The sequence below is a fragment of the Aethalodelphis obliquidens genome, unplaced genomic scaffold (assembly GCF_003676395.1).
Source record: "Aethalodelphis obliquidens isolate GAN/ISIS:26980383/991018 unplaced genomic scaffold, ASM367639v1 scaffold60, whole genome shotgun sequence".
In the NCBI taxonomy this organism is placed as follows: domain Eukaryota; kingdom Metazoa; phylum Chordata; class Mammalia; order Artiodactyla; family Delphinidae; genus Aethalodelphis; species Aethalodelphis obliquidens.
Window position 1 is genome coordinate 4,260,361 of NW_020838004.1, and position 25,367 is coordinate 4,285,727.

The following is a 25,367-nucleotide window of genomic DNA, read 5'->3' on the forward strand; positions in this document are numbered from 1 at the left end:
GGAAAGGGAGGGCTTGAAGGCCCGAGCAAGGTCTAGGAGAAAACGGTAGGCAAGGGAAGGGAGAGTAGTAGAGACACTTTGATTTGGAGAGATGCTTCCATGAGAAACTGTAGGGTAAATGGGAGTGACGGTGTATTGGAAATCTTTAAATGCCTCTGTCGTTAGAAAGTTCGTTATTCACCATGTACGTCCAGACCTATATCTGCGTGGAACAGCCTGACATCTTTTTCCCGTGTTTACCTTCTAGTTGAGGATCCTCTTTGTAACTTACACCCGCCGAACTTCCTGAGGATCTCAGAGGTGGAAATGAGAGGTTCCGAGGATGCGGCAGCTGGAACAGTGTTACAGCGGCTGATCCAGGAGCAACTGCGCTATGGTACCCCGACTGAGAACATGAACTTGCTGGCCATTCAGCACCAGGCCACAGGGAGTGCAGGACCAGCCCACCCCACAAACAACTTTTCTTCCACGGAAAACCTCACTCAAGAAGACCCACAAATGGTCTACCAGTCGGCACGCCAGGAACCGCAGGGTCAGGAACACCAGGTGGACAACACGGTGATGGAGAAACAGGTGCGGTCCACGCAGCCTCAGCAGAACAACGAGGAACTGCCCACGTATGAGGAGGCCAAAGCGCAGTCCCAGTTCTTCCGGGGGCAGCAGCCGCCGCCGCCGCAGCAGCAGCAGCAGGGGGCCGTGGGTCACGGCTACTACATGGCCGGGGGCGCCAGTCAGAAGGCGCGGACTGAGGGCAGGCCCACGGTGAACCGCGCCAACAGCGGACAGGCGCACAAGGACGAGGCGCTGAAGGAGCTCAAGCAGGGCCACGTCCGCTCTCTCAGTGAGAGGATCATGCAGCTGTCGTTGGAGAGGAACGGTGCAAAGCAACACCTCCCTGGCCCAGGGACCGGAAAGGGGTTCAAGGCGGGCGGGGGGCCCTCCCCAGCCCAGCCTGCAGCTAAAGTGCTGGACCCCCGAGGTCCTCCACCCGAGTACCCCTTCAAGACCAAGCAAATGATGTCCCCGGTGGGCAAGACCCAGGAGCATGGACTTTTCTACAGTGACCAGCACCCGGGAATGCTCCACGAGATGGTCAAGCCTTACCCTGCTCCCCAGCCTGCGAGGACAGAAGTGGCCGTCCTGAGGTACCAGCCACCCCCAGAGTATGGGGTAACGAGGTGATTATCGAGCCTAGAAGTTTTTTTTTTTAATTAAAAAGAATTCTTTTTTATTGAAGTATAGTTGATGTATATTATATGTTATAGGTGTACAGTATAGTGATTCACAGGTTTTAAAGGTTATACTTCATTTATAGTTATTATAAAATATTGGCTGTATTCCCCATGTTGTACAATATATCCTTGAAGCTTATTTTATACCTAACAGTGTGTACCTCTTAATCCCCTGCCCCTACATTGTCCCTCCCCCCTCCCCTCTCCTCACTGGTAACCACTAGTTTGTTCTTTATACCTGTGAGTCTGCTTCCTTTTTGTTGTATTCACCAGTTTGTTGTATTTTTTAGATTCCACATGTAAGTGATAACAGACAGTATTTGTCTTTCTCTGTCTGACTTACTTCACTTATTATGATAATCTCTAGGTCCATCCGTGTTGCTGCAAATGGCATTATTTCATTCTTTTTTTAAGAAAATAAATTTATTTATTTATTTACTTATATTTATTTTTGACTGTATTGGGTCTTCGTTGCTGCACGTGGGCTTTCTCTAGTTGCGGCAAGCGGGGGCTACTCTTTGTTGTGGTGCACGGGCTTCTCATTGCGGTGGCTTCTCTCTTGTTGTGGAGCACGGGCTCTAGGTGGGTGGGCTTCAGTAGTTGTGGCACGAGGGCTCAGTAGTTGTGGCTCACGGGCTCTAGAGCACAGGCTCAGTAGTTGTGGCATACGGGCTTAGTTGCTCCGTGGCATGTGGGATCTTCCCGGACCAGGGCTCGAACCCGTGTCCCCTGCAGTGTCAGGTGGATTCCCAACCACTGTGCCACCAGGGCAGTGCCTATTTCATTCTTCTTTTATGGCTGAGTAATATTCCATTGTATATATATGCCACATCTTTATCCATTGATCAGCTGATGGATACTTGTGTTGCTTCCATATCTTGGCAATTGTAAATAATGCTGCTGTGAACATTGGGGTGCGTGTACCTTTTCAAATTAGTGTTTTTGTTTTTTTCGGATATATACCCAGGAGTGGAATTGCTGGTTCATATGGTAGTTCTATTTTTAGTTTTCTGAGAAACCTCCATACTGTTTTCCATAGTAAGCCTAGTGGTTTAATTCCTGTTTTTAGCACTCATTATTTTCAAGGCGTGTTAGCTTTTTGTCGTTGTTTGTTTTCTTGTGCATAATATTTAATAAGCAGCATTTTGCCCAAAATATGCAGAGTGAAACAGAAAAGAGGGCAATTGGGTATTTTCTCCAAATGTGACGGAAGGCAGCGGGGGATTTATGAGTTTAGGGGAGGAGCCTCCATTGCTGGCCATCCTTGGGAGCTCAGCCCAGTGGCCTGGCAGAGCAGCAATTTTCCTGGCTGGCTTTGTGGAGCGTGTCCAAACTCCTGGAACATATTATTACCATGGGGTTTTATAGAGTCTTTCTTCATTGTAGATTTTAAAGGAAAATGTAGTCTGAATTCTAGAACAGAGGAGTTAAAGGGACCATAGAAATCATATAGCCCCACCCCCGTATTCAACAGATGAGCAACTAAATTCCCACGGTACTCGACTCTGAGGCAGCTGGAGCAAGGCTCAAGTATCCTGACTGTCAAAATCTTATTCCTCCATTGCCTTAATTCCTCCTCCATCTGTTGATGGATTCAACAACACTTACCGAGTGTGTATTCTGTGCAACCCTGTACCTGGTCCAGAGATAAAGATATGGTTCCTACCGTCAAGGTCCTTCCAGCATCGTCTTGGGGGAAACCAGCATCTTAACAGATCCTCGTGGTGCAGTGGGCTGTTTTAGGATAGAAACATGCAGAGAGCATTAGGGCACCAGAGAGGGTAGTGTGACTCACAGCTGTAGGGCTTAGGGAGAGCTTCACAGAGGAGGTGACATTTGAGTTGGGTCTTGAAGAATAAACAAGAGCTGTGGGGTAGAGGTGAAGTAGCGGTAGGTACTATGCAGGCGAGATGCCGTTTCTTCAGACAAAAAGCTTTGGAGGTTTTGCCGGGCGTGAGCTGCAATAATGCAGAGCACTGGTGGGGTAAGAAGTAGCAGAAGGTGTGTTTGGACAGGGAAGTTGAGACCGGTTGGTGAAGGTCTTTGACTGTCATACTAAAGAGTTCAGAATTTATCCGTAAACAATTAGGAGAACCAGTGTTTTTCAGTAGATACTGTGTTGATGTTTACTAGGCTGACTTCAATGGCAGCGAGGGATGAATTAGAGGAAGGCGATACTGGAGGCCAGGAGGGCCTCAGGGACTGGGTCCATTGTCCAGATAAGACTTGGTGAGGGTGACCTCGGTTTGAGGACATAGGTATAGGGGAGCCTTATATGCTAAGAGAAATAGAATTGATATCATTTAATGATTGATTAGCTGTGGACGTTGAGGAATAATAGGGCAGCTGGAAATGAGGCAATTGGAAAACAAGCTCTCAGGAGAGAAACTGGGTCGTGAGGTACACATTTGGGAATCGCCAGCATTTAGATGTTTCTGAGCTTGCTCTGCTCAGGGAGAGCATGGAGCATGGGAAGAGAAGACAAGTGGCCACTGCCTATCCTGGATATGTCTTCATTCTCACCAAAGGCTTTATTCATCTGTTTCTAGATCAAATGAGCTGAGATTTCCCCGTGCCACCCCCGTGGCAGTGTGCAGGGCATACTTTGGCTGTACATCTTGCAAAAAGGGAGTGACTGGGCCTTGGCAGAGAGAGAGAGCTGGCTGATGGGCCTGCCACTTACTTCCCAGCTGCTGACACATTTCCCTGCCTTCGGTGGGGGATGGCAGCTGGGAAGCACTATACCAACCTTTAGGCCCCCGACAGGCAGCAGAACTCAGTGGGCACAGTCTGACCCCACTGGGGAATCAAGATGGGGCCCGGGAGGGCTCTTATTCTTACCCTTTTATGGTTCCTTAAGCCAGGGAGAAATTTAAACTTAAAAACTATCAGGTTTGAAGAAGAAAAATAAATCTTCAGATCTCTGGTTTTTAGAACATTGATTTGTCAGAGCTAAATAATCCATGATGTTTATCCCAGAATCATATCAGAGTCCGGTTTGTGATAGTTCGCATTTGTTTAAGTCAGCCTCTAGAGCCTGATAGAAAGTGAAAATCTCCCCAGACCCAGTCTCCTTCCTTCTGCTCGGCTTTATTCTTTGTTAAATGGCAACGCATAAAGTGGGTCATTTTGCTTTTTGTCATTTGGCAGTAGATGTGCTGTGAGTGGGAGACACAGTAAGGGGAGGAGGGAAGCCCTTCCTGGAGGGCTAGCCGGTTATTGGTGGGCGGTGTCATTTGTCTCAAAGTTACGACATCAAAAAGAAGAAGAAATGTATGAAGGATTTGACCTGATTGCCAGGCTTGACAGCTGGGTCCACATGACACATCAAAATGTCCCAGAAGACGTAACAGACAGGCCATGGAGGCTGGGCCGCAGAGCTACAAGGCGCCTTTGTGAGCCTGGCCATGCCTAGCCAGCATGACTCCAGCAGTGCAACCTTTGGCCGACAGGGTAAACAAAGTTGCGTCCACACCAGCCCTGCTTCAGACACCTTCAGTGTGGCCTGAGCTCCAAGGGTTGGATCTGAAGTTCAGCAGTGTGTGATGTTCAAGTTACCTTTGACCCACGAGAAGAGCAGGGCTCCTTTTAATTTCACTGACACATTCCCTTATGCTTAACGGGTTATCAGTTTGTCATTAATAGTGATGGTTTGGGAAGCTGCAGGCTGTTGGGTCAATACATCACAGACTCTTCTGAGTCAGAGAGACTCAGTAATCTCAGACTCTTCTGAGTCTGACTGAGATTACTGGGTCCACGTCCAGGCCGCGTGCTGCAAAAACGGCCTCAGTATGTTGTGAATGTTCAGTGTTCTGATCCAACCCATCAGCCTGTCGAGACTTCAGTTCGTTTTGCCTAGAGGTGGAAAGGTCCAAAGAGCATAGAGCTTAAGATAAGATGAGGAAGAACTTGGAGTTCTTTTGCCTTCATTACTGAGTCACCATAGCTTACAAATTCTCTCACCTGCTCTGATCTGTGAATGATGGGAGATGTGGTGGCTTATGGACTCCTTTTGTGGGAAACCCCACAAAAACTCCTTTTGTGGAGAGACCACCAGTCAAGGTGTACTTGACTTGCACACCTTGGCCTTTTTCATGAGCGTGCTAGTGAGGCTGGGGAGATGGAGGGACTAGGGCGACCTGGCCCCACTGAGGTGGCTGGTGGGGACCTCCAGGGACCATGAGTGGCCATGGATAGAGACTCTGGTTTTGTTTCTGCCCTTTCTTCCGTTTCCTTCAGCCTGAAAGTGGAAATGGATATAAATAAGGGCAAGGTGAGAATTGGGCAGGTTGTTCTCTGGAGAATTAGGCTTTAAAAAAAATAAAGAAAAGGAAGAATTTTGATATTAACTCTGACACATTTTGTGGAACCAGAGCACTTCTAAGAGTTGTGACTTGGCTTTCGCAGTCTGTACCGTTAATGGAAGTGAATGCACGAATGAATACCAGTGGATGATCTGACTTTCATCAAAGCAGTTTGGAGCACAGTTGTCAAATGTATGTTTGTTTTCCAAAGAAATCTGTCCATATTTCCGAAAGTGGAAACTAAAGATGCTAAAAGATTATTTAAAGTATCCTACTTTCTTAATACAACCACTGTTAACATTTTTCCTGTACAAATTAATTTTTTCACATATTGTAGTCATAGATTATATTCCGTTTAGTATCTTAGCTCTTTTTAGATAGTATTGTATTACAAGTTTTTTTCTACAATATTTGTTTTCATAACCATCCTTTCTGTTGCTGCATAATATTTCATAAATTATATCATTTACATCTTTTTCTCTATAAATAGTATAGAGACCATCATCATGCACATCGAATTTTCCATATTTTGGTTTACTTCTTTAGGCATCATTATTTAGAAATGAAATTATTGGGTAAATTTTAGTTAAATATTTAATGACTTCTGATACCAGATAACTTTATGAAAATATTATAGTGCCTGTTTCACTGCCCTATGACCAACATTAGTCATTATAATTACAAAACCTTTGCTAATGTAATAGGCAAATTGTGTTAATTTTTGATTTTCATTTGCAATTATTAGCTTGGTTAATTTGGCGGGGGCCGTGTATTTGACTAGTTAGATTGATTTGATTTTGAAAATTGGCCCTTGGTATTTTTGTGTTCATGTGATCTGTATATTTTCATGGCTTCAGAATAAACTAAAACCTGTTTTCTCTAATACTTGCTCTGATTTTCCAGTTTCTGGAACTCCATCTCCACCCTTCTCAGGTAACAATGGAACAGAGGCAGTGGTAGCATAAGCCTCAGGCACGGTGTGGGTCCTCCTCCTACATCTTCAAAACAGTTCTCGGGGATGGATACCCTGAATATCCCCATTTTATGATATGGGGATTTATGATATGATAAAAACGTAGGCTGAGAGAGAGAGGTTACAGTAACTTAGTCACGGGCACCAGATTGGAAGTGCGGGAGCCGGGGTGCAGCCCTGGACCTCTCTGCCACACGGTGCCTCTCCCATGAGTGTAAACACTCGACCACGGCCAAGGATTTCCGGTTTTATTTGGTGTCACTTAGCCGGTGAATTTCTAATCAGATTTATATGTCACACCTGATGTCCAGCCTGTGTTCCGCCCCCCTGGGACCAGGATCCCCTTTCTCCCCAGATACCTCGGAAGACTCAGGAGCACACTGAACCTTGCTGACAGCTGTAGGTTGCGAGCTTCGGCTGTCTTTGGTTTGCTTTCATCTGGAGGTCGGGGACTGTGAAGCAGTAAACCAGTGGTATATGGAGTTGTTTGCTTTAGCCTGTGTTTAGCAGAAGGTTTCAGTTATGGAAGATGCTACGTACTCTTTTAGTGATTTTTATGACTTTTTATGTTTCAGGCAGTATGAGAAAAAGACTAAAAATGACTTCTGTCAATGAAAGGCACTCTCTTTCTGCCTGTCCATTACCTTTTCTGCCCTTTATCTTAGCTGAATCTTGCCTTTCAGCATAGGGGGTTTGATTTACTAGCTTCCCAGAGGCAGAGGGAAGAGTGGTAACTGTTTATTGATAGTTTATTCATCTATGAATGTATTCATTTTATTCTTGGTGTGTAGATAGATACTATAAAAGCAAGGAGTGGTGGCGTTTGACCCAGCCCTTCTGTCCTGGGCCGATACAAGCATCTTCTTACAAGATGACGTCAGAGCCAGCGGTGCCGTGGATCCCCTTCCACAGAGCACATTTGCTCCTTCTCTTCGCAAGCCGGCATCACCACCACCATCCTTCCCATCAGTGCAAGGGGCTCGCGGTTTCCTGCACTAATGGAGGGACCCTATAGTGTGACTGGTCTCCCAAATCGCTCATGTTTTCCTTTAAAAAATGCCCTGTACATTTTCCCCCAGATAAACCTCCTGGTGTGGTTTTATTTAGCATAGAGTCAAAGTTCCTGATGCTCTCTGGGAACATGTCAAAAGACAGTGCAGGGAGGAGGGAGGGAGCAAAGAGGACACAGCCCTGGGGCACATGTGGCGAATTAGAGAGAGAGAAGCCTCTCCCCAAGAACACACATCGATCCAACAGTGCAGCCAGAATGCAGTTTACAACGTGAACAAGCATAAAGATACAGGCTAAAGAGCAGGTCTTACCTCTGGGTGGGCGTGAGGTCTGGAATGTGCTGTAGTACAGGAAAGAGTGTTTGATGGTCCGGTCTTACTCTGAGTTGGAAATGGCTGGAGGAGGAAGGAGGATTTTTGGAGTAAGTGTGTTTGCAAAGTGCTGATTTGCAGTTTAGACACCTATGAAAATGATTGCTATGTGGCATCAAAATGTGAGCTAGACCCAAGGCTATTGGATTAACAACTATGCGTTGCTCTTAACAAAAGTGAGGCCAGGGAGTGTTATTTAAATTCCACCAGCTAGGGCTTCCCTTGTGGCGCAGTGGTTGAGAGTTCGCCTGCCAATGCAGGGGACGTGGGTTCGTGCCCTGGTCCGGGAGGATCTCACGCGCCGCGGAGCGGCTGGGCCTGTGAGCCATGACCGCTGAGCCTGCACGTCCGGAGCCTGTGCTCCGCAACCGGAGAGGCCACAACGGTGAGAGGCCCGCGTATCGCAAAAAATAATAGTAATAATAATAAATTAAAAAAAATAAATTCCACCAGCTAAACATGTGTTTTGAATACCAGCATTAAAACTCAGGAGTTTGTACAATTTTTAAGCTGAATTATGGCTGGATGAGCCAAATAAAATGCCCTGTTTATTGTGAGAAGCAACTCTGCAGTGTGGGAATTTCAAAAGGCTAGGGTCAAGTTCAGGTTACTTTCTCAGGAAATCTAACACAATTCCCGCAGCAATGCATTAAATGAGTGGCTTCTCCAAACAAGGGGATTATCCATACGCATCCTGCATAGCAATCATTTTGATATTAGTTCACCCAAGACACCAGTCTCAATTTGAACATTTATGAGTCTCGTGTCTGCACCGCCAAAGGGATCCAGGTGGGAAGGCTGTGGGTTTGGGAAAAGAAGATTTGAGGGGTTTTGAGTCCTGGCTCTCCCACTTTGTAGCAAATTGAATAAGTTCTCAGAGACTCAGTTTCCTTATGTGCAACTTGTTACAGCTGATTTTCCCTAAAACTAACTGATTTTCTTCCTTACATAAATGAAACATGTTCATTGTAGAAAATCTAGAAATATAGATAACTCCCACTTCCTCCACTCCCTAAAAAAAAAAAGGAAGGAAAATAGAAATTACCTGCAGTCCCATTATCCAGCCGTAACCATTGTTAAATACTCCATTCACTGTTGCTTTGAGGGTTAGAAAATTATAAGAAAATACTCTAAGCTGGAAATCTCTAGGTAAATAAGAGGTATTTTTATTGAGTGAGAAGTCTTAAAATTTGAACCTCTTCACAGCCAAGAAGCCCTTTGTTATTTTCATCTCATTGTAAAATTCTTTTATTTTATTTTGTTACTTTCTCTGATTATTAGAATAACTGCTGATTTTTTGGCTTATCTTTATTTTCTAATTTTTCTCTATTTTCTAATTTTTCTCTAACATATATTACTTAGTGAAATTTTTTTTGAATAGCCATCCGTGTTCATTGTAGAAATTGTATAAAGAACAGAAAAATATGAAGAGTGAAAAAACATCCCTAATTTCATCACCTAGAGATAGTCATTCTGACCTTTTGTCATAGTTCCTTCTAGTCATTTTTCTGTATATTATTTTTTACTCAGGTGAAATCCTAATATGTATCATATCTTGAGAATTTTAAAGAATCTTTGCTTAGAGGCTCAGTAAACATTCATTGAACTGAATTGTTAATGTTGATAAATGGAAAACAGTTGTTTTGATTTTACTTCTCTACTAATAAGTTTGCTTTAGGAAATGTATTAAGCTGTTTGCATTTTCTCTTCTGAATTACTTGATCATTATCCTTCATCTGTTTATCCATTGATGTTTCTTTTCCTGTTGTGTTTTGGACAATTTTTGTCAGTCACACAAGCCATATTTATTAAATGTTAGCATGATGGCCTAATTGTAGATAAATATATAGTTTAATACATTGAGTATAGCTTGCTGATCACCGTTGATGCTTGGGGATCTGGGGACAGTAGAGTGGGGACTGCTAGTCTGTTTGCATGAATTGTTTTGTTGCTCACTGATTTCTGGAATTATCTCCAAAATGAGGCCTTTTGGTGTTCATGCAATGTGGACTAGAGCAGTGCTCAACAATAGAAATATAATGTGAGGAGGGGAAGAAGGGGTGGGATAAATTGGGAGATTGGGATTGACACATACACACTACTATATATAAGATAGATAACCAATAAGGACCTACTGTGTAGCACAGGGAGCTGTTCTCAATACTCTGTAATGACCTATATGGGAAAAGAATCTAAAAGAATCAGTGTATAACTGATTCACTTTGCTGTACAGCAGAAACGAACACAACACTGTAAATCAAGTACACACCAATAAAAATTAAAAAAAAATAAAATAGCTAAATTAAAAAAAAATAAAGACATTGACATCCTTAAAAGAAGTGTAATCTGGGTCACATATCTAATTAAAATTTTTCCTACAGCCACATTTTTAAAAAGTTAAAAGAAACAGGTGAAATTAATTAAAAAACATGTTTTAGTTAACCCATTTTTAAAAATTGAAGTATAGTTGATTTACAGTGTTGTGTTAGTTTCTGCTGTACAGCAAAGTGATTCAGTTATACATACATATATACATTGTTCAAAAATATTTTTTTCTATTATGGTTTATCACAGGATATTGAATATAGTTCCCTGTACTATACAGTAGGACCTTGTTGTTTACCTATTTTATATATAGTAGTTTGTATCTGCTAATTACAAACTCCTAATTTATCCCTCCCTGCCTTCCCCTTTGGTAACCGTAAGTTTGTTTTCTATGTCTGTGAGTCTGTTTCTGTTTTTTGTCAATAAGTTCATTTGTATCATTTTTTAAGATTCCAGATATAAGTGATGTCATATGATATTTGTCTTTGTCTGACTTACTTCACTTAGTATGATAATCTCTAGATCCATCCATATTGCTGCAAATGGCATTATTTCTTTCTTTTTTATGGCTGAGTAATATTCCATTGTGCTTATATACCACATCTTCTTTATCCATTCATCTGTCAACGGACACTTAGGTTGCTTCCATATTTTGGCTATTGTAAATAGTGCTGCTATGAACATTGGGGTGCATGTGTCTTTTCCAAATATATGCCCAGGAGTAGAATTGCTGGATCATATGGTAACTCTAGTTGTAGTTTTTTAAGGAACCTCCATACAGTTAGTTAATCCATTTAAAAACATATTTTTAGATACATGTTTTAGTTAACCCATTATATGCAAAATATTATGATTTCAACAGGTAATCAACATAAAAAACTATTAATGAGATGTTTTACATTTTTTGTACTGTCGGCAAACTTTGATATGCCTTTTACACTTCCTGCACATCTCAGTTCAGTTGAGTCACATTTCAGGTGTTCAGTAACCACGTGTGGTTTGTGGCTACTATTTTGGACAGCACAGGTCTAGAAGAAAGTGAGAATCTGTGTTCAAGAGAGAGTGTCCTGACGTGTACAGGCATCACCTTTATACCCTTGTTCTGCATTGCATTGCAAGCAAACAGTTCAGAAATGGAAGATTCTAGGGTGCTAGCATTTGCTTTTATTCCTTGTTGAAGCTTTAGTGTTAGGGACTGGGATTCTCAACACATAGTGTTTGAAGAGGAAGCGACACCCAAGGGTGCATTTGTCCCTTGCCTTTCTCCTAACACCCGTTAGCAGTGTGTGATAATAGCAGAGGCTAGCAGTTATTAAGTATCAATAGTTTCCTAATGATAGACACTATGTGCAGTGCTTTACATGCATTATCTCATTTAATTCTCACAACAACTCTTGAGGTAGATACTGTTATCATCACCATTTAAAGGTGACGAAGAAGTTAAAAACTTGCCCGTGGTTACTTGGCTGGAAGGAAGCAGAAGCAGGGAAAAGAGACCCCATATTAAGGAACAGTGCTCTCCTGTACCAACATGGGGCAAAAGCCCTGGTGTGGTGGGAGTATGCGGGTTCCAACCCCCAGTTCATAGCCCATTGTTTTGCTTTATAAAGACTGAGATCTCTGGTTTGTGATCCTCTGAGCCTTAGTTTGCATACTTTAAAAACAGAATAATAATATATGGTGTGAGAGCAGGGAATGCCCAAGCTTGTGAGAATGAAATGACAGTGGATGTAAAGTGCTATTCATGGCACATTTCGTACAGGTATAATGTAAACACATACATTTAAACAAGCTTATTTATGAAGCCTTACTGTATGCAGAGAGAAGCAAATGGATGTTGATTAGCTGTCTCCAATGACCTCGTTTCCCCAGTCCAAATAACATTGTCACTCCAGTTTTGAGCTGCATTTTGTGACCACTCAATACATGAGAACGGCAGTGACTTGGAGCTATGTTATTATATTGGCAGTGTCACGATTGGAGATTCTACCTATGTGATCCAGAACAAATCTAAGTACCAGAGGTCTCTTCCTTAATAAAACAATGTTGAAGGTTGAGTCAGTCTTTGAAAGTGCATCGAGCATATATGGTCTCCTAACTTGCTCTTGGGTTCAGGGGCCAAATCAATTGACAAAAATGTACTGGGTACCGACTTAGTATAAGTCATGCTTTTCTACCCTCAAAAAAACATGCATGCTAATAATTAGGGAGAGTAATACACACATGCATAAAAAATTAAATAATATTGTATTTAAAAATTCAAGAGAAGGTAGGTTGTCAGGTGTGTGATTCAGGCAAGGTTGTAAGTTTGGAAGTAAGAAGCGGGTGCAGATTCTGGGGTCAGGCTATGCCTGGTGTGGTCCAAGTCACTGACGATGGAAGACCAGCCTGCACGACTTCCCAGTATGACCCCCTATTTTGTCTCTTAGATGTGGCTCTTTAAATGCTCCTTGATTCTTGTTTCTAATACATCACTGTGGGCTTGGGGCAAAGAGGCTTTTTCAGCCCTGCTCAGACGTATTTAAATAACTGGTCAGTCCAGTGGCATGTGGGAAGAGGTCACTTTCTGTGGTGTCCCAAGGCTCATTTGGTTCCTTGAGAAAGGAGCAGGACCTGTTGGTGGTCCTGCCTTGGTTTGTGTGAGGATTAAGCAAGGTGATGAAATGTGCTAACTGGCAGATGGCATAGACCCTCAATAAATGTGAGTTGAATGCTCTCTGTAGAAGGGGCATTAACCTATGAAACATAATAATGTTGAAGGTAAGTAACAGTCCAAGAGGACAACTCAGGGGCAGGTTTCTAGCCTTCATGCTTCTCCCGAGGTGGCTCAAGCCTACAAAAAGCTGTGATGCTGTTGTTAGGATATGAGTCATGGATGTGGTGGTGGCTCAGACTGAGCCACAGGAACGTGGGAGCAGAGGACAAGGGCTGGCTGCCTTCCCTCCCTGCTTTCACCTGGTCTGTTCAGGGAAAGAGTGAACTACAAGGACTCAGAAACTGAAAAGCCTGGGCTTTGATCTCCTTTATGTTTCTATTATCTCTGTTCCATTTTGCAGGTTACTTACCATCCTGTGCCTTTTGTTCTCATCTAAATACAGAGATTTGACAATGATGCCTGTTTTATAAGGCAATCGTAAAGGTCAAAATGAGATGACGCATGTAGTGGTGCGTACCACAGTGACTGGTACGTAAAAAGTGCCCAGTAAATGTCAGCCATAACAGAAAAAGATGATCGGACTGCTCATGAAAGCCACACTCAGGGCTAGGCTCTGGGATATAGATGATGATAATTACAATAATGGTGATAATAGCTAACATTCGTCCACTGCTTAATTTGTGCCTGGCTTTATACATATTAACTCCGTAAGTCCTTTAACAATAAGCCAGGTGGTGGATGGTTCCGGGAGACACGTGATGTCAAGTAACCTAGCTCTCTGCCTTCACTTTCTAACAGGAGGAACAGGCTCACAAATTGAAGATTGTGGCATAGAATTCTAGTCACAAGTAGTTTCTCAGTAAATGTTGGTTCACTTCTCCTCTTTTTCCCTTTTCTTTGTGTCCCTTATGGGAAGGGTTTATCCTGCTGGAGGCTGATCCTGCTGGTGGCGTTATCTTTGGAAGCTGGGGGTAGCTTGTTTCATAGCACTGGTATGATCGTGACATTTTCTGGCCCTCCCCCACCATTCTTTCCTCTTCATTACCCTCAGCCAGATTTGCCTTGTACAGACCTTTGAGCCTACCAGCCCCAGCTGGCTGAGTAGCGAAGCCACGGAACAGAGGTTTGCTCTCCTGGCTGCACGTCGTCCATTGTAATACGGTGCTTCTTGAATGTGTCACCGAGTTATTTTGTGAGGCCGGTGTTCTCTATTTAATAGAAGACTTCCCATTTTGAAAAACCCATTCTTTCTGTCTCCAAGCTCGGCAGACACCCTTTTCCTGCATTGCCACTCAGGTAACTCGTCACTGTCGCGGATGGCTTAGGCTGGCATTATGAAAAACCTCCCTTTTTGTTATATAAAGGAAAAGGATGACCGAGAAGATAAGCCCATCACTGACTGTGAGTTCCAAATCCCAGAGCCCAATAAATGTTAAAAGGTAGAAGCCCCACCTGAAGCTGCCTGGGTCAAAGGCAAGCCCAGATGCCTCACCTGTGCCCACTTCAGCTCCAAGGAGACGCGCCATGCTTGTCATTTGCGTTGGATGAAGTGAGAAGGGAGAACCGAGGAGGTAGGGATGGGTGTCTGCCTTTGAATTGAGGCAGTGTAATTTGTGGCATTTTGTCTCTTGCCAAGGTAACCTCTTATCCATGAAAATTGCACCGTAGTATTTAGCCAGCCTGTGGGAATGCACGTACTCACTAAGGATCTATGGTTTTCTGGGTCCACGACTGATAGGAGGTCCTGTGATCTGGGGTGAAAGTTGGGCGTTGTGAAGAGCAACCAGGGGCATCTCACTCTCGCTATGGAGTTGGACTTTGTACACACAGACCTCCTCATACACACAGGGCGACACATATTCACATACACTTCAGTGTGGAAGGGGCACAAATTCATCAGAATGCAGAAATGTTTTATTTCATAACGGCCAGATAGTTAAGTATTCAATGATAGGTGTGGAGAGGGAGGGAGGAGGGAGGGTTTACACTTCCCCATCGACAGCACTCCTTTCTGAAATCTGAGACACTTAAGGAAGAAAGAACCACATTGAGCTCCATGGTTCTCTACCTTGACTTGGGGAACTTAGATCCCAGCTATTTTAACATGGAATGGATGGGGCGCCTAGATCGAAGGCATAAGGAAATCTAGTTGGGAACTATCTCCTAAGCCCCGGTGGAGTGCTCTGACATTGCTTACCAGAGCAGAGCTTGTGGTTAGTCACTCTGGTGGGATCTGCTGGGTTCCTTTTGAGGTCGTCTTTAGGAATAACTGCGTCTCCACGTAGGGAGGGCTAAGGTGACCATTGTCAACTGTTCTGCTAGAGTTTGACATTTAGCTGCCAGGAGTCAGCATTCAGAGGATGCTTAAAATGCCCTAAGAGATACTTACAAAATGAGAGCTATGGAGGCTGACAGGGTCCAAAAACATTCCAGCAAATATACTCAAAAGGAAATATAAGGCCAGATGAGCTCCCGAGAAAAAGCGTAGTAGCTCTGAGAGTTTTGGCCACGGATGGCCACAAGTAATGGGAAGTGGCACAGGAAACTGTTACGGAGTAGAAGGATCTCAACCCCTTGATATAGAAAGTTGATGATTTGGGACTTGCTGATAATTCTTAGCACCCCAGTTCCCAGACTGAGACCTAAAGGTTGAAGGGGACAGCAAAAAAAGCATTTTTCCCAAGTCTGCCGAAGAGTGCCAGCCGTGGTTGGAAAACTAGAGGCCAAGACTCTCTTTGCTGTTTATACCTATAGAAGTTGTTGTTAGGAGCCCTTAGCTTAGGCTGAAAGAAAATACAATGATTCTTATGAAACAGGTTAACAGAATCGTGAGGAGGGGATCGCTAGGGAGGGGCAACAGAAGGTAGAAATTCTAGTAAAGGAGCTAGTACCCAGAATTTGAACCATCAAGGGACACCTCTGTGTGTTCTTTTTTTTTTTTTTTTTTTTTGCGGTACGCGGGCCTCTCCCTGCCGTGGCCTCTCCCGTTGCGGAGCACAGGCTCCGGACGCGCAGGCACAGCGGCCGTGGCTCACGGGTTCAGCCGCTCCGCGGCGCGTGGGATCTTCCCGGACCGGGGTACGAACCCGTGTCCCCTGCATCGGCAGGCGGATTCCCAACCACTGCACCACCAGGGAAGCCCTGTGTGTTCTTTTTAACCTGGTTAAAATCAGACTTTTGATCCTCAGACCTCCTTATCTCAGCAAATCAGAACACACAAAGTTTGTTCCTTCCCTAAGACTTTCCCATTTCATTAAATGGTACCCCTGTCCATTTGTGTGGACCCCAGAATCTAGGAGTAATTTAAAATTTTTTCTCACTTTCCCTCTCCCCATACGTAATATAAATAAAACATACCCCAGATCCATGTACTATTTCTTTTCTGCTGCTACCCTCTGAGGCTTCGTTAGGTCTCACCTTGACCACACCCAGGCCTCCTCACTGGGCACCTTTGGTCCATCCTTGCCAACGTACATCCCATCTACATGCCACTCAGAGTGGAAGCAGCTCCCCCACCAGCCCCTCTTCGCACTCTAAGGGAAGGGCTGGCCTTGGCTCACAAGGACCCTCGCCCATCCCGCTGGCCTTAGCCTGTGCTGCTTTTGCTGGCTGTGCTCTGTATCGACTTGCTTTCTTCCAGCTGATCTTCTCCTCTAAGTCCTGCCTTAAGCCCCACTCGCAGGCGATTCCTCTACCTGGAACACTTTTCCCACTTCTCTACCCCCTGCCCCCAACCACTCTTTCCTCCTGTCTGTCAACAGACTTCGACTCAAGAATCCACCGCTGACCTTTCGGTATGACCTAGCCACTCAGTCATTCCCTGTCCCTGTCCCCCTGATTCTTTGGAGAGGGCTCATTACTTTTCAGTACCTGGCTTTGTGTGTTTATCATGTGATGGTGTGCCGGTCTCTCTCCCCGAGAACGTAAGCTTCATGAGAACAGGGACCTTGTCTGTCTGGTCCACTCTTTCCTCAGTGACCAGAGCAGTGCTGATTCCGATGGGGAGAGCACATTAAATATCTGTGGGATGGAGGGTTGAAGCTGCTTCAGTCAACCTAGCTTGGACCGTGCGTCAGTGATGACCCCTGGCAGTAGAAACCAGCCATAGTGCCCGTGTGGTTGGGCTTCCCTCCTCTCCCCACCACGTCCCTGGGTTCTGACTGCTGGTCTTCTGTTCCCTTGCAGCCGCCCCTGCCAGCTTCCTTTCCCGTCAACGGTGCAGCAGCACAGCCCGATGTCCTCCCAGAACTCCTCCGTCAGCGGTCCGTTGCACTCGGTGTCCCTGCCACCTCCACCTCCGATGACCCTGGCAGCCTCGCAGCCCACGCCAGCCGCCTCCCCCAGCCAGCAGCTTGGTCCAGATGCATTTGCGATCGTGGAGCGAGCCCAGCAGATGGTGGAGATCCTAACGGAGGAGAACCGGGTGCTGCACCAGGAACTTCAGGGTTACTACGACAACACCGACAAGCTCCACAAGGTACCGGACTTCCCTAGGGGAGGGGAGGGAGAAAGTTCTCTGGAAGGGGAACACAATTCCTTACCTGCCCATGGGGGGTTGACTCCCTGACTCACTGGCCAAAGTTTAACTAGACCCCTTTTTATGCCAGGCACCGAGCAAGGCTTTAGGGAGACAAAAATAAATATGCCACAGTGCCTGCCTTGGAGGAGCTTATAGTCCAAAAGGGGTAGAGTTGCCTAAGTTAAACCTGCAGTAGGATGTCAAGAGGCTGCAGGAGGGGCAGCAGAGGTGCCCCTGGACCTGAGACTCAGAGGCTGAGTAGCATTTCCCCAGATGGACAGTGTGGAAAAGGGGACACCGAGAGTGACACAAAGTAGTGGGTTGAGAGGGACAGGTTTTTCCTTTCAATCTGGGATCTCAGACAGGAACCTTGTGATTGCCATGTTGGTTTCATTAGCTGGTTTCTGCAAAAAGCAGCGATGTCTCAGCGCTGAGGGCAGAGTACAGGTTACTGCGTGCTCTCTTTATGCTATGACTTAACAGGTGGGGAGATGCTGCGTAATTCCAACCTGTGTCATTGTCATGGCAATATTAGGATGTACAGCAGCCTTCATTCTTAGGGCTTTACACTGAAAGCCAAAGTCAGCAGGAAGACATCCAGCGAGAGTGAAATCACAGGCAGTGATTTCATGATGACCCACATGCCAGCACCGGAAATGCTGCAGGTAGAAAGGAAGAGGTGAGGGGCAAAAGTCATAGGATCTTTTTTTTTTCTTTAAGCAATTTTTTTTGTTTTTTGTTTTTTTTTAATTTTATTTATTATTTATTTTTAACATCTTCATTGGGGTATAATTGCTTTACAATGTTGTGTTAGTTTCTGCTTTATAACAAAGCGAATCAGCTATACGTATACATATATCCCCTCCCTCTTGCGTTTCCCTCCCACCCTCCCTATCCCACCCAGTCGTAGGATCTTTTCGGGCAGCAGAGCCCCAGGGCACTCGAGTTTCCTTTCTGGAAGCAAGGAGGCATGTGTGGTAGAAGGCTTCTCATAAGTCTGGTTGCGTGCTCTGTCCTGGACAGTCGCTTTTGTAAAGAGAAAGAGTGAGAATGTAAACTCACCTGGCTACAGAAGCATTGCCACTTGGTTCTGTGTAACAGGACATGCTCCTGGCTAGCCCATGGTGTTCACTGTGCAGTGTTGATCTCTCAGTTAAGCCTGGCCTTTCTGCTGGTCCGGGAGTCAGAACAGTCAGCCCCTGTGATTCCCTGAGGGCTGGCAGCAGTCGGCTGGGAGCAGTGGGTGGAATGATGCAAACATTCACAGACAGGACCTGCCCCAGCTCATTTGTGCAGAGCTTCCACCGAGAGGGTCTGGAACTCCCTGGAGTAAGGACCAGGCTTGGCCCGGAGAACTCTGGCTGCCTTTATTGGAGGGGAACAAATGAGAGCCGGGAACCAGCGGGCTGCCTAAGAATGGCGGCCTCACTCCCAGCCTCGGTCATACCCTTAGAAGTTGGGAAACACGTGCTGGCTCCTGGCCTTGGCTGGAAGTCACTGCCTAGGCCCAGGCTTGCCTCTGATGCTTCCTGGGGCAGCTTCTTTCCTGGTACAGTCTGAAAATTGGGAAGGGCCAACTCAGCATTTTCTGGGAAATCAGTAATGTTTTCCTTCTCCCTGATGAAGCCCTATGGCAGACGCTTTCAGGAGCCGTGCAGACTCACCTGAGGGCAGAGTGTGGTTCTCTGTCTTTTCCATGGACAGTTTTGAACAGTTGCAGGGAGGATGCATAAATTGTGAGGTCTTGTTATTCTTTGTTGACTTTTTATTAAGATACACTTTTTTATTGGCCTGTAACATACATCTTTTTTTTTTTTTTTTTTTTTTGGCCGCACGTCATGTGGGATCTTAGTTCCCCGACCAGGGTTCGAACCTGCGCCCCCAGCATTGGATGCATGGCATCTTAACCGCTGGACCGCCACGGAAGTCCCCTATACATCTATTTCTTGATGTTGATGCCCATTTCTATTTTGAAAACCAAAATCAGCCTCCCAGTGATTCATTTTCCCTGCACAGGGGATGACTCTTAAACTTTGTGACCAAAAGCATTTTGATGACTTAAGGAGAAAAATCAAAAGCTGTGTCCCTTCTGGATTCCCAGACTCCTTCAGTCCCTTGAATGTTATGAATGGTTCTATAAATATTATATTTCATTAACCTGTCATATGTCAAACTGGAATTGCCAATTTGAAATCTCAGGTTTTGATGGCTACTTGCCATCTTTATCACTAAGTTCCGCAGCTCTTCTCAGCAGCTAGGGCCAAGAGAAAGAGAGCTGCATGAAATCGTGACTCGACAGTTGAAGGCTTGTGTTCCCGAGGTCATCCTAGCCACCCCAGCTTGGGTGGAACCACAGTGCTGCACCGTAGGATGTGGCTGCCCTGTGCTGGCAGGAACGTCCAACCTAGAGTCCTTCCTCACAGCTTCGGGAGCACTCGCAGAGATTCATCATCAGGGCAGAACCAAAAATAGATGAATTTTTAATTGCGGTGCTTAGCCTGTGTGCACTGAGCCAGGAGCACAACGGGAAACGACGACTAAACTCAGAGGCTGCCAGAGTACCGCCTGGAAATGAAGACCCGTTTCCAGAGAGGCACAAGGCGGTGATTATCCCTGTTAGTGTTGGAATGGTGGCTGGGGACCCCCAGAAATAGCAGTGGTTTTTCATTATTTCCTTTGGGGCACTCATTTTGCTTCTTTTTCCTCCCAGTTTCCCTGAAACATAGTTCATGGATGGAATTTCCAGCTGGACCAGACTTTGAGCTGGTTGGCCTCAGAAGCCATCAGGGTGGAGATGGACGTTTGAAGGGACAAGGCGCCATGTTTACCGTTCCCCCAGGCTTGCTTTGGCAAAGACCCTCTTCTTTTGTCAGCGAAACAGAGGTGGCTGTGATTGGGCAGTCTGAGGCTTGGATGGCAGGCCTGTCTTCGATTCTGTAGGTCCCTGAGCTGTGCCTGCGAAGGTATCAGGGAACAAGCCAGTTTCTAGAGCTGGGAAGGGCTGAGATTTTCTCTGGACACTTTTCTGTGCGTTTGCTTCGTGGCAGCAATGCCGGTGAAAGCTGTGTGAGGCTTTCCCCTCTGCTCGTAGTTCTGTTTCTGGGCCAGGGAGTGCTTCTCCATGTGATTTCGGGGGATCTTGCAAGCCTGGCCTAAGAGCTTCCTGATGTCTAGGCTGGAAGGGAGGCTGGGAGCTGTGGAGGCAAACCCAGTATCCTCTTCACACGGTCATCCTCAGACTCTGAACTGGCCCAGATGTCTGTATATCAAAGGCAGCCTTTCCACCTCCCTTCACCTCTAACACACATCAAGGGGAACTTAAGATGTTGTGGAGCTGCCGATGTGAAGAAGAGGGTGTGGTTCTCCTTCTGAAGGAGAGTGCAGTCAGAAACGGTAGAGCTTTAGACTAAAAGTTATTAAAATGATTCTAGTCCAGTTTCCCACCCCTTAGAAACCCTTGCTTCATGTCTCCGAAAAGAAGTTGTTCATTTTTTACTTGAATGTTGCTAGAAAAGAGAAGCTCACTACTGGGTAGACTTTTGGGAAAGGTAGTTAGGAAATTCTTCCATATGTTGAATCATTAAGTTGCCGCGTTTAGTCGTAGTTCTGTCCTCTCCGGCCACACTGAAGGAGACTGACAGTCAAATGAGAGACACAAAATGCATCAGAATTCCAGTCAGGTGAATACAACAGATGAAAGTACGTGAAATCAGATGGAGGGAAGTTCCTGTGGGGGGCCTAGTTGAGGAAGGCATCCTAGTTGCCCTGGGCTTGCAGCACGAGCACTGTCTCAGGGTCGACACCTCAGGGTTTTTGGTGCCCTCAGCTTCCTTGGGGACTAGGTGATGCCTTCGGTCTAGATGGGGATGGTCCAACTGTCCGAAAACCAAGGCCACCTCTTACAGATGGAATTAGCGTAGAAATGGTGGTATGTTTTGGAGCCATCTCTTTTGAAAACAACATTAAAAGGAAGGAGCATAATTTGCAGTAGGACTGTGAACAGGATTCAGGACATGCTGTTCTTTCTGCTGCCACATGACCAATCATTCGTGATATCTTTGCAAGAGATAGAAGGGCTTTGTAGAAATGACGGGACTGTGGAACAACCAACTCTGCTATGAGGAGGCCTTTGGGAACATCTCCTGGTGCCGAAGGGAGCCTTGGCGTTGGGCCCCTCCCTGGTTGGAGGCCACTGAGCAGAAGGCCTGATGCCCTCCAGCCTCTTCACCCACCTCTTCTCAGATGTGTCTTTTTTTTGCGGTGCGCGGGCCTCTCACTGTTGTGGCCTCTCCCGTTGCGGAGCACAGGCTCCGGACACGCAGGCTCAGCAGCCATGGCTCACGGGCCCAGCCGCTCCGCGGCATGTGGGATCTTCCCGAACCGGGGCACGAACCCGTGTCCCCTGCATCGGCAGGCGGACTCTCAACCACTGCGCCACCAGGGAAGCCCTCGGATGTGTCTTGGCTTCGTCTGTAACCTCCAGGGCATTGACCACATCCGGTCTCCTTCTTTAAGTTTCTGGGTTCCTGGCTGCAATGGCACCCCTGGCATCAGTCTCTCTCTCCTGGGTTCTCCTGCCTCGCCTTCTCCTGCAGTGTCAGCGCTCCCACCCTTGGCCCTCTGATCTTCTGTTGATCTCCCTAAGTGGTCTCACTCTGTGACTTCGTCTGTCATCTACACACAGTGAAACAACTGCCCACCTGACTTTCAGACCCGTCTCTTTCCTGCTAACTGTTCTGCAGGCTCCTCAGACATGGTATCTCCAAAACCAGACTTTTGGTTTAGGTAAACCTGTTTCTCTTATCATTTATCTTGGTTAAGTCTTGTTACTCTGTCTTCTAAGCTATGAATGTCTGTGATTTCTTTCTCCCTTACCGTCCAGACCAGTCACGGAGACCTGTTGATTCTACTCTTCAGTGTCTTTGGAATTTGTCCTTTTAGTTATCTGGGTTCATGCCCTTGTCCTGTCATTAAACTGTTTATGTTCGCTTCTTGTCTGGACTCCTTTCTCCTGCCTTCCCTCCCTACACCCACCCTGCAACCCCATGCTTTAATATGATCTCCATAAAACCTCAGGTGCAATTTATGCTGCTCTCCCCTGCCCAAACTCTCCCCCTACACCCCAACAATTACCTATGCCCATAAAGTCCTTCCTTATGGCCACTTGCCCCTTGCTGTCATCCCCAGATGACCTGTCGTGTCAGAGACATGCACTTTCCTTCGTGGCTCTCTGTCTTGGGTCATTCCCTGTTTTCTGCAGAGAATGCCAAAGCCCTTTGGCCTTTTCTTTTCTGCTTGGCAAATTCCTGTTCATCCCTCAGGACTCATTTTAAATGGCATTTTCTCTGAAATCTTTTTTAAAGAAACCCCTTCTCACCCCTGCCAAATTAATAACTTTGTCTCTAGGCTACCATAGCATTAAATCACCACACCCCTTGTCACATTGCACTGTAGAAGCGTATGTATCTGCATACAGGCCAGCTCTAGGCTGTGAGACCCTAAAGACCAGGAATTGTCTTATATCCGTTTCCTTGGCACCCAGACACATAGTAAGTGTGCAATAGGTATCTGTCAGGGGATGTATTACTTACAGGAGTCTCAGCAGGGACTTTTTGATCTGGGCAATTGGAATTCCGGCAGTCGGGGTGTCTGCCTTATGGTGACATAGCTCTCCATGGAGGGACCAAAACACGGTGCAGTTCTCTTGGTGCCCAGGGAGAGGCGCTAGTGTTCTCAACCCTGCCACTTTGCCTCTGATTCCAACTTTTGGTAGCCAAGTTTGCAGGTACTCTTTACCTTTTCTCCTGCATTTATGTTATACAACAATAAAATGGGATTTATTAATTTCTACTATAAAACGTGCTGTTATGTTAGACTCCTTTTATATCAGTTATAGCTACTTGTTATAGATTTATATATGTCGTAGATTAAAGGCTCTCCCAGTTACAGCTCTTGATTTCGTGAAATACAAAAAAATATATATATATATATTGGTTTTTATCCCATGTCTTCCAACTCCCACATATAAAGAGGTTTTCTATGGTTTACAGTTAGATACAAATCCATTAGTCCTTTATATAGATAATTTCATAGACAAAGGGATAACAGGCTAAGCGATGAAACCTCTCTTCGTGTGGATTTTATGTTCCTTTGGGGATGGGTAGGAGGGTCTCAGGAGAGCACTGTACTTGGAGTCAGGAAATTAGGGTTCTACTTGTGATCCTTTAGTTTTCCTGTACTTTAATATTTTCCTCACATTAACTAGGAAAAATAATGATAGTTGTAAATTGCCATACTTAATATAAGCAGTTTATGTTTATTTTATGTTTATTATTTTTTAAACATTATATTTTATTTTATTTTTTGGCTGTGTTGGGTCTTTGTTGCTGCGCACGGGCTTCCTCTAGTTGCATCAAGCGGGGACTACTCTTCATTGCAGCACGTGGACTTCTCATTGTGGTGGCTTCTCTTGTTGCGGAGCACAGGCTCTAGGCGCTTGGGCTTCAGTAGTTGTGGCACGTGGCTCAGTAGTTGTGGCTCGTGGGCTTAGTTGCTCTGCACCAATTGGGATCTTCCCGGACCAGAGCTCAAACCCGTGTCCCCTGCATTGGCAGGTGGATTCTTAACCACTGCGCCACCAGGGAAGTCCTAAGTTATGTTTAAATTCACCCCTTCCTGATATTTGTACCAAGAGACTATTACCAGGTGACATCAGATGGTCCCACCAGACTTGTGAGTCTGTAATTCACAGGATCCTAACATGGTGCTGGGAGACAGATGGGGGGGTGGTGAAGTCGGTTGCAGGATTTGGTAGACAAACTTAAGACACAGAAAGGCTGCATTGAAGATACAGCCTTCACAACTGGAGCATCCAAGAATCAGCATAGCTAAGGCACGGGTGGGAATGTCAGAAGTCTCACTTTCGTGCTGCTTCTTTCTTTCAGTTTGAAAAAGAACTTCAGAGAATCTCGGAAGCCTATGAGAGCCTGGTCAAGTCTACCACCAAGCGAGAGTCGCTGGACAAGGCGATGAGAAACAAACTCGAAGGCGAGATTCGAAGGCTCCATGATTTCAACAGAGACCTCCGAGGCATGTCAAGTTCACTCATGTTTTCTCTACCCTAAACGCCCCGTGTTGCTGACAGCCAGACTTCAGGCCCAAGTTATGTTACATAACCTTGTAAATCCCAAGCCTCTGGGAAAGGGGCACCAGAGAGCAGAAGTGTTCTTTTCACGTTGTAGGTTGTAGGTTGCAGCACTGAGCCTGAGAAGTGACAACCTCTATACACGAGTCCCTGACAGGGAGGGAGTATGTGTGCAGCTCCTTCTTGCTTTAAAAGTACTTAACATGACTCGTGTTGTGAATGGGAATGTCTGAAAAGACCAATGTTCCCTGCACACCCCTTGTCACATCAAGCTGAGGCATTTAGTTGCATTCTTTGAAAGCCAACAGTTAACACTTGCTTGGTGTATAGTGTAGAAGGCAGAGTTAGACACATGTCCCTCTTGGAGAAAAAAAAAGCCCACGGTTGTGAAAAGAGTAGATATATATCAACTTCCTGAAAGCTAGGGGCCCCCTGTTACAGGACCTTGGCAACCTCCAACATGCAGAATGATCTGACCCATGAAATTATACTTCACTTTCAGTCAGCCAAGCCATTTTTCAGTTCCCTCGTGTCAAAAGACTCAGTGTACTGGCAGTCTGTAGCTGGAACCTACCTTTTTTTTTTTTTATTACTGCAAACCCTTTAGTCTTGGGTATTATGTAAGCTCAATAAAGACTTGGTAGGCTGAATTATTTAATTGAGTAGATGAAGATTGACCAAATGGCATGAGCAAACCTAGAACTCACTGAGTAGAATCTTCATCCATCAGGTCATCTTGACTTGCTTCCTGGTATTTATTTAATTGTTATTTTTAATTTTTTGCTTCGCAGCTACAGAGGGCTGATGGTCAAGGTTAGACGAGGGCTGGGTT

The 25,367-nt window shown here is 45.5% G+C and overlaps 1 protein-coding gene across 8 annotated transcripts in view; it reads left to right on the forward strand.

The window, feature by feature from the left end:
* Positions 1 to 25,367, forward strand: part of AMOTL1 (angiomotin like 1) — a 176,249-nt gene that overhangs the window by 106,014 nt on the left and 44,868 nt on the right. For all 8 annotated transcript variants that reach the window (XM_027087773.1, XM_027087772.1, XM_027087777.1 and 5 more), the window contains 3 exons: positions 248 to 1,178; positions 17,058 to 17,349; positions 24,336 to 24,480. In XM_027087773.1, coding sequence (XP_026943574.1) covers positions 248 to 1,178; positions 17,058 to 17,349; positions 24,336 to 24,480 — 1,368 coding nt within the window. The remainder of the gene's footprint in view (positions 1 to 247; positions 1,179 to 17,057; positions 17,350 to 24,335; positions 24,481 to 25,367) is intronic.